General features: G+C 42.0%; 1 protein-coding gene across 1 annotated transcript in view; it reads left to right on the forward strand.

Moving 5' to 3' along the window:
• tulp4b (TUB like protein 4b) overlaps positions 1–14,872 on the forward strand; it is a 43,617-nt gene that overhangs the window by 5,277 nt on the left and 23,468 nt on the right. Inside the window, exons 3-9 of the mRNA XM_030127287.1 lie at positions 4,743–5,012; positions 7,518–7,646; positions 8,903–9,064; positions 10,344–10,524; positions 10,628–10,735; positions 11,597–11,763; positions 14,365–14,589. Of these exons, the coding sequence (XP_029983147.1) occupies positions 4,743–5,012; positions 7,518–7,646; positions 8,903–9,064; positions 10,344–10,524; positions 10,628–10,735; positions 11,597–11,763; positions 14,365–14,589 (1,242 nt within the window). The remainder of the gene's footprint in view (positions 1–4,742; positions 5,013–7,517; positions 7,647–8,902; positions 9,065–10,343; positions 10,525–10,627; positions 10,736–11,596; positions 11,764–14,364; positions 14,590–14,872) is intronic.

Genomic DNA, 14,872 nt, shown 5'->3' on the forward strand with positions numbered 1-14,872 from the left:
AGCTCACCTCATCATGGAACAAACCACTGTCTACCCGCATCACAGTGCCCGGCTATGGACAGTATATGGACCTGGAGGGAGCTAAGAAGGCTGGTTTGGGGTGTCTCAAACTGTCTCACAAGGGTGTGGGCAGTGCCCTGACTCTGCTGTCTAAGCACTGCTGGTTCTCCACCTCACAGCTGGAAAAAATTTACTCAGGCTGGTGCTGCTCGTGCCCTGAGCTCTATCACCATGCTCCAGGCATACCAGGGCATGTGTTTAGCAGAGTTGCGCTCATTGGTGCCCTCCGATAGGCTTCTGGCTCCTCTCCTGAATGAGGTAAGGGTTACATTGGATTATATCTAGCATTGCATACGTTGCATTGCATGCATGTTACGCCTGTGGTGCCAGCACACCCCCTCAAGAGTCCTGCACGAGCTGTGAGTTCGGGCTCTCAGCTGGTGAGGCGTCAAAACCAGGGTCAAGTCCCACACAAGTTGGCCTGGAGCAGGGACCCATCGCCAAGCCTCCAGAGAGACTCAGCACATAGGAAGAAGAAACCTCATTCCTCCTAGCCCTCAACCTGAATGGAGAAGGGCCTCAGCAGCCCGGAGACACTGCTGCCCCTCAGTTAAGGGTGCCCAACAGGCCATTGTCTGTTGCACTGGGACCCAGTCCAAGGAGAATTTGTTTGTCCCCCACACAGTCTCCCAAACACAACCCCCAGGCATGCATGTTCAGAAGCACTGTGATGGACCCTCAGGTTACAGCTCCCAGTTTGGGATTGCTAAATGTTTTTCAGGTGACCACATTTTATGTTTGTCTCTCTGTTCAGTGTCCACATGTTGTGAATTCTCCCATGTTGGAAACAATAAAAACTGTTTTCTGTTCAACTAAATGCATGTCAAATAAGTCAGGACAAACAGGGGGTGTCATTTCCCGCTTGCACAACAGAGGGCGTCATTCCCCCTCTTCTGATTTAGCAGGTCAGCCCACTTACTGTTCAGCTCCCTCAGTGGTGCACATGCGCTCCTCCTCCTTAGGTCACAAGTATCATTGATAGGGGTTACCGACTACAGTTCTGGGTTAGGCAACCCCATTTTCTTTCCGTGGTAAACCCTGCTGTTGGAGACAAAGCAGCAGCGGTACTAAGGGAGGAAATAAACCCTTTCCTGAACAAGAAAGCTATATGAGTCGTTCCTTGTTTGGAAATGAACAAAGGTTGGTGCAGTTGTTACTTTGTTGTTCCAAAAAGGGGTGGGGGTGGGGTGGGGGGGTGAGTGGCTACCAGCCCCAATCGTCCAGATAAGCCAAAATCCAAAACACCTCTCTCTTGGAGGGAGCCAGCACTGCCTTGACACATTTGGTGAACATGCGTGAAGCAAGAGATAAACCAAGGGGTACCACCAGTTATTCATAGGCAATGCTTATCTCAGGAATTGCCTATGACCTGGGTGTATTGCTACATGAAAATAACCAACTCTGACTTCAGTCACTGCAAACCAATCTCCTGGAGTGATTGCATTCTTTAGCTGCATGAGCATTACCATTTGGAACTTGTAAGTTTGTACATATTTGTTTAATGCTCGCAGGTCCAGGATGGAACACAGTAAGTGCTAAGGGCTCTTACATCTCCCCTGGAGCCCACAGGTGCCGCGGTCCCCTCTTTCTTCCACACGGATAGCGGTGTACGGAGCAGCAGCCAGCGCTTCCTGTTTGCGATTTTCACAGACCGTGGATTCGTTCTTTTCTTGTTGTTCCTCAGTGGAGGTTCCTTTCTGCTCCTGGTCTCGGCCCAAATGGAATGAATGACTAAAACAAAGGAGGGTGATGTTCACAACTCCCTGACTCACCTCGTCTCCACCTTGCCCAGGAACGGAGACTCCATCTCTGGCAGAAGATGGAAGCAGGAGGTGGGACCGATGGCCTAGATGGTGGCCACATGCAGCACGCAGTCCCTGGGCAGCAGCAGCGAGATGCTGCTGCACTCCCTGCTCAGGCTTCTGGGGAGAAGAAGAAGATCAACCAGGCTCCATCCCTGGCCTGACCAAAGGACGTACCTGGGTGGTCGGTCACAAAGATCCGGGGCAGAATCTGGACTCCTTCACTGAGCGTCAAACCGGGGTCCAGTTACCTAGGGAGCCGCATTTCCAGGCGCAGTCTGGTGGAGGATCTGAGCACAAAGGATGGTAAAGGGGACTGAGCACAAGGAGACCGGTGGGGAAGCTCTCCTCCTTAGCAAAGCCTTCATGGGGAAGGCAGCCAAAGAAGCCAGCTGGTGGAGGAGGACCCTCGGCTCCTCTGTGGACAAGGACTGGCTGTCCCTGGGCGTGGAGGTCGGCGAGGACAGCATTTCCCACAGTAAGGAGCAGTCGGTCACGTCGGTGGACAGCAGGGTCCCCCCCGATACATGCCATTTTCACCTATGGCATGTAGCCGAGGGTCCAGGGTGCCCTCCCCAGGGACAGCCAGTCCTTGTCTGCGGAGGAGGGTGATCCAGTTTGGTCTCTGAGTGCCTTTTCTAGATCCGGCCCCCCTGCCTCAGCTGCTCCAGGACAGTTTGTTCTCATTGCTGTTGGTGGGCGACAGCTTCCTGGGAGTGCAGCCATAGTCCTTGGACAGGTCGTCGGATCAGATACTGGAGTCCAATACTGGAGTGTGACCCCCTCCTCCACCCGCCAGCTCCTTTGGTCATCTACCTTGCGGAGGCTTTGCTCATTGCGGCTGTGGAAGAGAGCTTTCCCACCAGTTTGCCTCCCCCGGCTCGGTCCCCTTTGCCTCAGACCCCCCCCACCAGATTCATGTTGTGATGAGGGGGAGCTGCAGCACCCATGGGTTCCAGACCAGGGAAGAAGCAAGAGTCCTTAGTGCTTACTTCTCCCACATTTCCTCTGTTTTGATTGGTTGCTTGATTGGAGCAATCACAACAGTGTCTGTCCTCAGAACATCTTTCGGTAAGCAGAAGTCCCATCTGCGTTGTGTAAATTTGTGACATGGCTCCTTATGGAGCAGACGTGTGTCTGAGTTAAATTCAGTGAGAAACCACCTCTCAAATAAACTGTGATTAATCCAAAACCATACATCCTATCTCAAAATTTTTCTATGTGAGGCTTGTGGAGAGTCTTGTGAATGTATTGATGATATGTGGAAAAAAAAAAAGGCTGAACTGAATAAGTAGGGATTTTGGGATTCATTAATTGGTGTTAGAATACACTGAAAGGCAAATTCCCAACTTCCTGTTGGAGTCGGCTCATGGGTATCAGAGTATGATTTGTCGGGCTTGATGAGACAAAAAAACTGGCATTCGTTTCATGTCTGTATGACATGTCTACTGGCCGCTTTGGCCATTTTTGTGTATGTAGGTGGCGCTAGAGAGCATCTATGGGGTTAATTTTTATATTGTGTCAAATTTTTTGCCAGGTGTGACATGTGTACCAAATTTGGTGAGGTTTTGAGCATGCTGAGGGGGTCAAATTCAAGTTTAAAGTATAAAAAGTATAATAAACAAATTGCAATTAATCTATAACCGTACATCCTATCTCAAAAATTCTTGCAAGTGAGACTTGTGGTGACTCTTGTGAACATATGGCTATATAACAAGGATAAAAAGTCAAAATGGATTAAGCTGTTTCAGACTTTGCAAGTCTCAGGGCTTGTTTAAAAAAAAAAAAAAAAAGACAGTTATGACGAAAGTGCAATATCACTTTTTTACCTCCGCCAGGAGGTATTGTGATCATTTTGCTTTGCTTTGACAAGGGTTTGCTCTATCTTTTGGTGCTTTTTAGAAGCCAGTTTGACAAATGGCCTCGGACAAGATAGTTTTTGAAGTTTTACTTTGAAAGGCAAATCGCCAGCTTCTTGTTGGAGTTAGCTCATGGGTGTCAGCATATTATTTGTTGTGCCCGAAAATTCTGACATTAACTCATGTCTCTATGACATTTCTACTGGCCACTAGGGCCACTGCTTTTTTTTTTTAACATAGGTGGCATGAGAGAGCACATTTCGATAGCTATGAGGTCAGTTTTTATATTTTATCAAATTTTTCACCAGGCGTGACATGCATGCCAAATTTGTGAGTTTCTGAGCATGTGTAGGGGGTCAAATTCCAGTTTAAAGTTATGTCGGAATTATAACAATGAAAAGCGAACAAAATACGGACAAAATTGGGCAAGTCCCTCTCACTCACTCATCCTCAGTCCCTAATAATAGAAGTAAAACCATAAAAGCAGTCCCACTTAGGTTACAGCTACTGTGAAGTTTCAGATTTATTGACTCTTTTAAGTTTTATTTAAGCTCCACTGATTCCTTTTGCAGTTCAGTTCAGTTCAGTTATCTGGTTTCTAATACAGTCTAAGATAGTTGAGTGACCATTTAATCTACCCTTCTAGCTCTAAACCATCAGCATTATTTCACTGTAAAAACTAAAACAAAAATAGATTTACGTTAAAATCAGCTTGGTTTTGTTTTCTCCCAGTTTGTTTATAAAATTGCTTTTGCACAATATTGTTAACTTAATGAACAGTGACTGTGCTACAGCATATTTTGACATACATTGTTTTATACAGGCTTTTAGCCTCTAAAAATTAGTGTTTTCTTCATAGAATATGAAATACTAGCATTAAAAGTGAAGAAAAAGTAGTCAGTTCATTGAAATGAAACTAAAAATGAGAGAAAGTGATACTGTAAGCTTATTATACTATCAAAAATGGTAATCTACTGATGCTTCAGCTCAGCTTCTTCCTCTTTCCTCTCGTCCATATTAGCCTGGTCACTCAGTAGGGATGTTGGCTGCTGTGGAACATGGTCCCATCCTCTGCAGCGACTCCAACATCCTGTGCCTCTCGTGGAAAGGACGGGTCCCCAAGAGCGAGAAGGACAAGCCTGTGTGCCGGAGACGGTATTATGAGGAAGGCTGGCTCGCCACAGGGAACGGGAGGGGAGTCGTTGGGGTGACATTCACATCTAGTCACTGCAGGAGGGACAGGAGTACACCTCAGAGAATTAACTTCAATCTGCGAGGACACAACAGTGAGGTCTGCTACTTTCATGTGTTTTAAGAAATACATCAATTCATTTATATGTTCATTCCTTTAGTCTTTTACTTTTTTACATTCTTCAAACACTCTGAAAGAAAAAAAATTGACTGAAACGCATGGGCGGTGGTGGTGCAGTGGTTGTTACGAGGCGACAGCAAGAAGGTCCTGGGTTTTATCTCCTAGATCACAGGTGTCAAACATGCGGCCCAGGGGCCAAATCCGGCCCTCCAAAGGGTCCAGTCTGGCCCCTGGGATGAAGTTATGAAATGCAAAAATTACACTAAGGTATTAACAATCCTTTTAGTTCAGGTTCCACATTCAGAACAATTCAATCTCCAGTGGGCAGGACCAGTCAAATACTATCATAATAACATATAAATAATGACAACCACAAATTTTTCTCTTTGTAAATGTAAATATTTTCATCTGTTTACACTAAAACAAAGTATAATTTCGCAAAAAATATGAATAACCTGAACAAATATGAATAACCTGAAATGTCTTAAGGGAAGTAAGTACAATTTTAACAAGATTCTGCCTGTTACTAAATGTTTTGTGTGTTTGTAGATCCACTGTGATCTGTAAGTTACAATGTACATGTGTAAATGATAAACTGAGGCAGAACATTGTTAAAATTACACTTATTTTTTCAGGTTGTTCATGTTTATTCACATCTTTTGAAAGGATAGTTTGTAGATGTAAACCTTTTCATAATGTAAATTTACTTTTTTCGCTCTAAAACATAGAGAAAAGTTTGGAATTGACATTATTTATACATTATTATGTTATACTGTTATATATAATATATTATTTTACTGGTTCGGCCCACTTTAGATCAGATTTAGCTGAATGTGGCCCCTGAACTAAAATGAGTTTGACACCCCTGTCCTCGATGGACCTTTCTGTGCAGAGTTTGCATGTTCTTCCCATGTCTGTACAGATACTCCAGCTTCCTTCCACTGGCCAAAGACATGCATTAATTGGTTAAGCTAAATTGCCCATAGGTGTGACTGTGGGAGTGATTGGTTGTTCGTCTCAATATGTCAGCCCTGCAAAGAACTGCAATGAAGGCCCAGGCTTCACCCGTAGGTAGCTGGGGTAGGCTCCAGCACCCCTGTGACCCTCTGGAGGATAAAGCCATTCAGAAGATGAATGAAAGAATGACTGAAACATTCAGTACAGTATTAAATCCATCAAAAAATGTGCAACACAGTCAACTTAATGTGTTAAGGCGGCCATACACTGTGCGATTATTTCGATCGTTGCACGCAGCTCCATCTCAAACTGTGCAAATCAGTGGTAAAGTCAGGCTCACGATTCATGTTCTCACACTGTACGGACCGATGCTGGTATGCGACCGGACTGCTCACACTGTAGGACCATACACCAGAGGACGCACCACACTGTAGGATCATACACCAGAGGACTCACCACACTGTAGGACCATACACCAGAGGACTCACCACACTGTAGGACCATACACCAGAGGATGCACCACACTGTAAGACCATACACCAGAGGACGCACCACACTGTAGGACCATCCACCAGAGAATGCACCACACTGTAGGACCATACACCAGAGGACGCACCACACTGTAGGACCATACACCAGAGGACGCACCACACTGTAGGACCATACACCAGAGGACGCACCACACGTTCCAGTGTTGGATCTGGAAATACAACGTTAAAATACCAAGGAATCTGGAAGTGCATAGACAATTGTGGATTGGCGTGAGTCACCAAATGGTAGTGCTAAACAAAAACCAACGAGTTGCTTTGGTAATATGTGCCATTATCTGTGGGGAATCAAAAAAGAAGAAAAGACGACCACATGTTTGGTGCAGGAGTTGTTTGTCCAGACGTAGACAGTATGGGCTGTCAGTCCTACAGCAAAGGGAACTAGAGGGAAGATGCAAAAGCTAAACTGCACTAGGCCAATAGCCAGCTACTGTTAGCTTAGCATTAGCTTACAGTAGGTGGCTATTATTGTATTGGCGCATGCACAGTGTGAGAATCTGAGGCCCATGGGCTCATGGCATTGCTCTGACAGTGCCATACCCTCAGGAGGAGCGAGCAGGATTTCAAACAGCTCCGTTTTCCTTGCGAACACACGATTGCTGGTGGTGAGGTGGTGGTGAGGTGTTAATGGCTTCTCCTTACCCCATGTACACTGCACCAAGCACGACAAACGATTACAGGCACATCTGGCCGTGTATGGCCGCCTTTAGGCTTAGCCGTGCATTGTAAAATTATCTAATTTGTGCATTAAAATGACACAGAACAGTATTTGTGCCTTATGTGCAATAGAAGTACAAGTGTATCTGTACTGTGCAATGCTTATTAATGGATTCATATTGTTAGTCTTTGCATACTCAGCTTAAAATGCTGTTTTTAAAGCATTGTGCTCATACTAGATATTAATCAAGAGTGCTACTTTTACAGTATAAAAAGCATACTAAGCGTCTGTAAATAGTAACAGTGTTTTGGTCTTTTGCAGGTTGTCTTGGTCCGTTGGAATGAACCCTTTCAGAAACTGGCCACCTGCGATATGGAAGGAGGGATTTTTGTGTGGATCCAATATGAGGGAAGATGGTCTGTGGAGTTAGTGAATGACAGAGGAGCCCAGGTGCAAACTTTTCATCCAATGTTACCAAAGAGCTAACTCAGCAGAACGATCGCAGTCAGAAGGGGAGCAGAATTAACCAGAGTATTCTCAGTATGCCTGCTGCTTACTTCAGATTCGCCCCGACACTGTAGATGAGATAGTTTCATTCACAAACTTTTTCATAGTTTGATAAACCGTTCTCCAGAACCTCCAAGGTGGTAGTCACACAACAGGAACCAGGAGGCCAAGTTCTGAAACTGACTGAAACGAGTCTTGGTTCCTGGTCCTCATTCCTTGGCTGTAGTTTTGAGGGAAAAGGACCCGGGTCCAGAATGAAGTAATATGTGGATATATGTTACAGTTTTAATACCTGGTGTTGGCCACGAGATGCTGGTCTATAAACCCCTGGTTCTCCTAGACTTAGAGTGGACTGCTAACTAGATATACTAATCCAGTTAATTTTTTGTCATTCTGGCCTCATTTGTTAGATTTGGGTCATCAAGTAATCTGGTCACACACATTTTTCAAACATTAATAAAATCTCAGGGCAAATTGAATTCTGTGATGTCTGCCCAGTCTGACACGTAAGTGAGCAAAGTCAATAAATGAGCAACCCAGTAACAGAATATTCCTGTGAAAAACAGTGAGACAGAGACAAAAACTACATTTGCCTTTTTAAGGGAAAACATTCCTTAGTGATTTAGTGATTTATTCCAAACATGCAATGAAATTTAACATATACGCACTAGCAAAACATACATAATAATACAAATATCAAGAATCATAGCAATCTCAGTCAGAAGAAAAGCACAATAATTCCATTTACATTTACCCGAAAAGGGGTGGGAAGAAGTGCAACTTATTTAATCCCACCCCCTCTCCCAAAAATATTATTAATAATATATGTCCCTCTTCCTTTTACATTACTCTTCTACAGTATATTTATATATCTATTCACACACACATACGCACACATTCATTCATCCATATACACATATATACGTTTATACATATACACAACATACAAATACATATATAATCTTTTACCAGTGCCTTTCTTAGCTGTGCTGGCGAATAAATAAACAAATAATAACTAACTCAAGGAAGGAAATACATACATAAACAACAGTGACATTCCTTAAAATGATGCATTGTATATCTCCTTACTCACCTCAGTGTCAGCCTTTAGTTTGTAAATCTAGAAAACCTAGGGAGTAATACAACTGTATTTTAATGACAAATGTCTTAAAGGTGAACATTCTGTTTCTTTCTTTTAGGTGAGTGACTTTACTTGGTCACATGATGGCACTCAAGCCCTCATTGCGTACAGAGATGGATTTGTGTTGGTCGGCTCCGTCAGTGGACAAAGACACTGGTCCTCTGAGATTAACCTGGAAAGTCAAATCACCTGTGGCATTTGGACACCTGATGATCAGCAGGTTAGACAGCTTCTTGTGTAGTTAACACATTTGAACTGCAGTGTCTTATCCATTATGCAAGAAACGGCACTGTGCGTACAAAGGATTAAAATTAGGGCTGGGCAAGTTAATGCGTTATTACTGCATTAATGCATTCATTAAATAACGCCGACAGTTTTTTTTCTCTCCCGTTAATGCCGTTTTATTCTAACTCCTATTCTTCTGCTTGTGTGTGTGTGTAGCGAATAGCTCGGCAGATAGACAACAGGTTTACCAAGAAAAGCGGGACGCCCAAAACTTCTGTCCAAATCTGTTCCTGTAGACTCACTGTAAAACTGCAACATACAAACAAAATATGTCTGAGTTCTGTTCACTGCCTTAGTACATTTACATGGCATTATACATTTAAATGAATGGGAAAAAGACTGCTAGCTCGATGCTAACTTGAATGGAAAAATCCATAGACATGCTAACGATTAGCATTTACAGATTAGTTTAAGATTTACAATGTCTTTTTATCCAACAACAAAGGTTCACATCACAGATATTTGATACTATTCATTCTTACAACAACTGAACATAAAATACTCGCAGGCAAACGTTTTTGGGGCCATAAAAACAGAGTGAAAGAAATGTGTCTGTTAGTTCCTTCTTATGTCCAAACTGGCTATGGGAACACCGCAAGGACAAAACATACGTTAGTGCAACTTATTCCCACCACTAGAGGGCCCCCTTTGCTTGGTTTGAACAACTGAACATCACATATTATTGGGCTTATTAGTATTAGTACTGATTAGTGGGACTAAGACTCCTGTCAATCACTCACAAGGGGAAATAAACTGGTGTGGACATAAACATGTGTAAAAGTAGCGGTCTGTTCCATGGACATTTTCATGTTAAATGTCTTCAGATGGTGGGGGGGAGAAGGACACAGGTGTTTGGAATCACTGACATGTGCAATTATTTTTATCAGCGGAGTACTTCAGTCTGAAATATCACTGAAAGGAAATACACGCTGTTGATGCCGGATACACACACCCCAATATAACTATGCGATGAATCGTGATTAATCGCAGAAATCCATGCAATTAATTGCGATTAAAAAATGTAATCGCTGCCCAGCACTAATTAAAATATTATTTCTCAAACAGAACATCTGCAATGAGATCCCTTTCACTTTTTCTCCTGTGCTGTTTTTGAAATGCAAGAGCAAACGGTTTGTCACAGGACACATATTTGATGCTCAGTAGCATATTCTTCATGTCATCCATTCAAATTTGATGTACGATGTCCCCCTCAGGTGTTGTTTGGCACAGCAGATGGTCAGGTGATAGTGATGGATTGTCATGGTCGAATGCTCGCTCATGTTTTGTTACATGAATCCGACGGGATAGTGAGCATGTCGTGGAACTGCCCTGATTTCCTAGTGGAGGACAGCACAGAGAGCGACACAGAGTCGGATGACAACATTCTGCCTCTAGGTACAAACCCATTCCCCTTCTGTTCAGACCATACAACTGCCTGGTGCTGGAGTGACATGTGATGACGATCCAATTCTAATATATTTTTCTTTATTGTTCAAAGTGCGGAGAGTCAAGCCTCTGTTGACGGTCACCTTCTTATCAGGAGATATCAGTTTAATGAACAACTATGATGACCTCTCCCCTGCCATAATTCGCTCAGGGCTCAAAGGTATGAACTGATAATGGAATGAAAAATGGAGATTAATACTCATAAGGGTCATTCCATCCCAAATCAACCAGATTTCAGAAAGTGCCCCGCATGACCCCCTCACAAAATTCTGAAAAAATTCACACTTGTTCACCTACCAGATAAGCAAACACATCCAAAATTTTAATGTCATATCTGTAATAGTTTAGGAGATACAGCCCTTTGAAAATTGTTTTTTGTTTTTGTTTTTTTTTTTAATTTTGCAAATTTGCTTTTGGGCCAACTTTGAGGAGCTGTATGTCCTTAGGTATTCCATCCACACTGCTGAAACTGACTGTGTGGGCTGAAATCCCCCTGAAAAGACCAGATTTGGCATCAAAATAATTGTAGGTGCCTTCATGTTTGGTTCATGAGGCCTTGAAATCAGGCCCAAAAGCTAATTCTTCAAAATGTCCTGTCTCTTCAGGCGATTTGGCTCAAATTTGACTCAGTGGTACATCTCACAGGCTACACCCATTCAATGGAACAAATTGAATTTTGGCTGCATAGCGCCCCCTACAGATTTACTTATTCAAAAATTTCTTTAGTTCGTACATACGAACACCAATTTACCTCAAATTTGAGTCAATTGTCAATCTCCAGGGCCTACACCCATTCATCAGAAGACATTAAAATTTGGTGCTACAGCGCCACCTGCTGAACGATGGACATACTTGTACTGGACGTGCCCGTGGCGAGGGCCTTTAGATGACACTTGCGGCTTTAATTTGGATCTGTTTCTGCTTGACCAGGCCCAGTAGTCAAACACTGAGAGGGACAATTTGAATGCATTCTGAACATACATGAATGAATGTCTGAAAATGCTTCTTTGTGACTGCACAGATGTTGAGGCCCAGTGGTGCTCTCAGGGAGACCTTTTGGCTGTGGCTGGCATGGAGAGACATGGTCTACCTGCTGAGTCTGCCTGTGCATCCATCATGAGGAATGCCCTGGTGAAGTTTTACAATGTTCAAGGAGAACATATCTACACCTTAGAGACACCTGCGCAGGTATATCACCTCTAGATGTAGAGATATACTGATAGACAGTAGTGACAGACCAGGGTTGTCAAAGTCATTTTGGTTCAGTTCCATATTCAGCCCAATTTGATCTCAAGCGGGTCAGAACCAGTAAAATAATGTCTTAATAACCTATAAATAATGACAAATCCAAGTTTTCCTTTTTTGTTTTAGTACAAAAAAAACCCCAATTAAATTATGAAAATATTTACATTTTACAAAAAAGATGTGAATAACCTGAAAAAACAGAAATTTCATTTGAAAAATTAGTGCAATTTTAACAATATTCTGCCTGGACTTATTATTTCTACATGTACATTTACACACAGTGTTCCATAAACAGTTGGGAACAGGCAGAGTATTGTTCAAATGTTGGAGTTTTGAACTAAAATGTGAACAGTTTCACCAATATTCCACCTGTTATTATGAACACAACTCCAGATCCCAGTGGATCCATAAATGCACCAAACATTTAGGAACAGGCAGAATATTGGTCAAATTACACACTTCAGGTTGTTCATCTTTGTTTTTATGTATATATTTATTTGCATTTTATTGTGAAAGAATAGTTTTGTAAACGTAAATATTTTCACAGTGTAATGTTATTTTTTTCACTTAAATTTTTTCCACATAATTTTTCACAAAGAAAATTTGTCGTTGTCATTATTTATGGGTTATTGTGTTGTTATTTTGACTGTAGATCTCATTGGTCTGTATGTGGAACCTGAACCAAAAGGATTTGGACAACCTGGACTGTTCAGGTTCATTTATGCACTTTCATCCTGCAGGGCCGGAATGGAATCTTTGGCGGGCCAGATTTGGCCCCCATGCGGCCTGCGTGTTTGACACCTGTGTGATAGATAAACAGTCAAATAATTATCGCAATAGCAATAACACTTTGGATCGTTTGATGTGGACAGTCTGAGAGTTTACAGAGTATTTGGAACACTTACAATGGAGCTTTTGTCTGCAGATGAATGGGCTGTAGATTATCTGTTGAATTACTGAAATTTGAATCTTTTCATGCTTGAAATGAAGCAACCTTTTCTTTTACAGTAGTACTTCACCAGTATCATCCAAGTCTGCCTGTGGAAGCCAGAATACACAATAGTCATTGAAATTATGTGGTTAATGGTTTTTAAAGACAGGTAAAGACAGAAACATCAAAAAGTATTAGATTCATTGCTTTTTTTTATCCAAATTTGACAAGTTTTAGTTTTTAGAAACTTAATAATATTGGGTTTGAACTGGGGCATGGGGGGGGGGGCTACAACAACAACCCAATCATAGAAGAATTCTAGTCAGTTGTTCAACATGATATAATGACATTCTCTTAGCTACTAGCTGTTAGCTAACCATCAATAAATCCTTGTCTCAAAAACAGAGATACAGCTCAGACATTTAAAATATGTAACTGATGTATTAGCATATTGTCAGAGTATATTTAAGGTTTTGCTAACGTAATTGCCATAGGTGATGTAGCCAATGAGATGTCAGTCAAAACACAGTCCATGACAACTACACAGTCTCAGAAATGGTCAAAACAGTGAAGTATTCATCGACTCAGTTTTGTCCAAGTTGTGAATTGTTATGTTCTTTCAATCTTTTTGTGGATGCTTAATGAGACACTAAGTTTTGAACCAAAATAATAGAATTTCTAGACTTACAAATACTCTATTCCAGGGCTGTCAAACTCATTTTAGTTCAGGTTCCACATTCAGCCCAATTCGATCTCAAGTGGGCCAAACCATTAAGATTATAGCATAAAAACCTATAAATAATGACAGCTCTTCATTTTAGTGCAATAAAAAACATTAAATTATGAAAATATTTACATTTACACACTATCTTTTCACAAAAAGATGTGAATAACCGAAAAAATGTTAATTTCTTTAGAAAAATAAGCTCAATTTTTGCAATATTATGCCTCATCTTATCACTTGTACTTGTGCATTTACACACAATGTTACACAAACACAATTTTGTTGAAATTTTGAAGTTTGGAATGTGTAACTAAAATAAGAATTTCTACAATATTATGTGTCAACTTATGAACACAACTTACAAATCGGATCTACAAATCCACAAACATTTAATAACAGACAGAATATTGTTCAAATTGTACTTAATTTTCAGGTTGTTCACATTTTATTGTCAGGGTTATTAATAATAACAATAATAATAATAATACATTTTATTTATAGGCGCCTTTCAGGACACTCAAGGTCACCGTACAAAGTTGTTAAAAATAAATAAAACACAATTAAAATTACATAGACTGTTATTTGACTTTAGATCACATTGGGCTCAAACCAGTTCAACACCACAGACTGTTCAGATCTTCAGTGTCATTTTTGCACTCCATAAAATCATGCCGTGGGCCAGATTGGAACCTTCGGAGGGCCGGTTTTGGCCCACGGGACGCATGTTTGACACCTGTGCTATAGAACTTCTATGCAGACTATCCAAAAATGTTACTTTATTTTGTCTGATATCCTTATTTTGGTCTAAATGTGTCCATGAGTGTTTGCAATGCAGTGAAAGTCCTTGTTGTTTTTCAGTGTGCTTTTATGGCCAGTGGCTTTCTTTCAGAGACCCATCACCACCATCTGCTGGGGTCACAGAGACTCCCGTCTGTTCCTTGCCTGTGGACCAGCGCTGTACGTGGTGCGTGTGGAGCACAGAGTGGCCAGCCTACAGCTCTTATGCCAGCAGGGGATCGCCAGTGCCCTGCGAGAGGAGAAGGATGTGGGCAAACTAAACATGCCCTCACTACTGTGCTCTTATGTCACCACCGCTTTCATACCCACCATCAAGGTACACCGATCCTTTCAGAGACAACCCTTTGTGCACTGGGATGCAAAACTGCTGAGTAGGGATGCACCGATTCTGATACCAGTATCGGGCATCGGCTCCGATACTCAGTGTGTTTACTCGTAAAAAGTAATCCGATACAAATGCACCGATATCACTTACAGCCATGTGACATTCCCAGATCAGTGCAGCAGGTACGAGGAGGAGGAATAATGTGTGTAGAGTGTGAAGAGTGTGGAGGATCCGTGTATCATTCGTTCATTCGTTTTTCAATTTAAAACCAAAA

Source organism: Sphaeramia orbicularis, chromosome 22 (assembly GCF_902148855.1).
Source record: "Sphaeramia orbicularis chromosome 22, fSphaOr1.1, whole genome shotgun sequence".
In the NCBI taxonomy this organism is placed as follows: Eukaryota; Metazoa; Chordata; class Actinopteri; order Kurtiformes; family Apogonidae; genus Sphaeramia; species Sphaeramia orbicularis.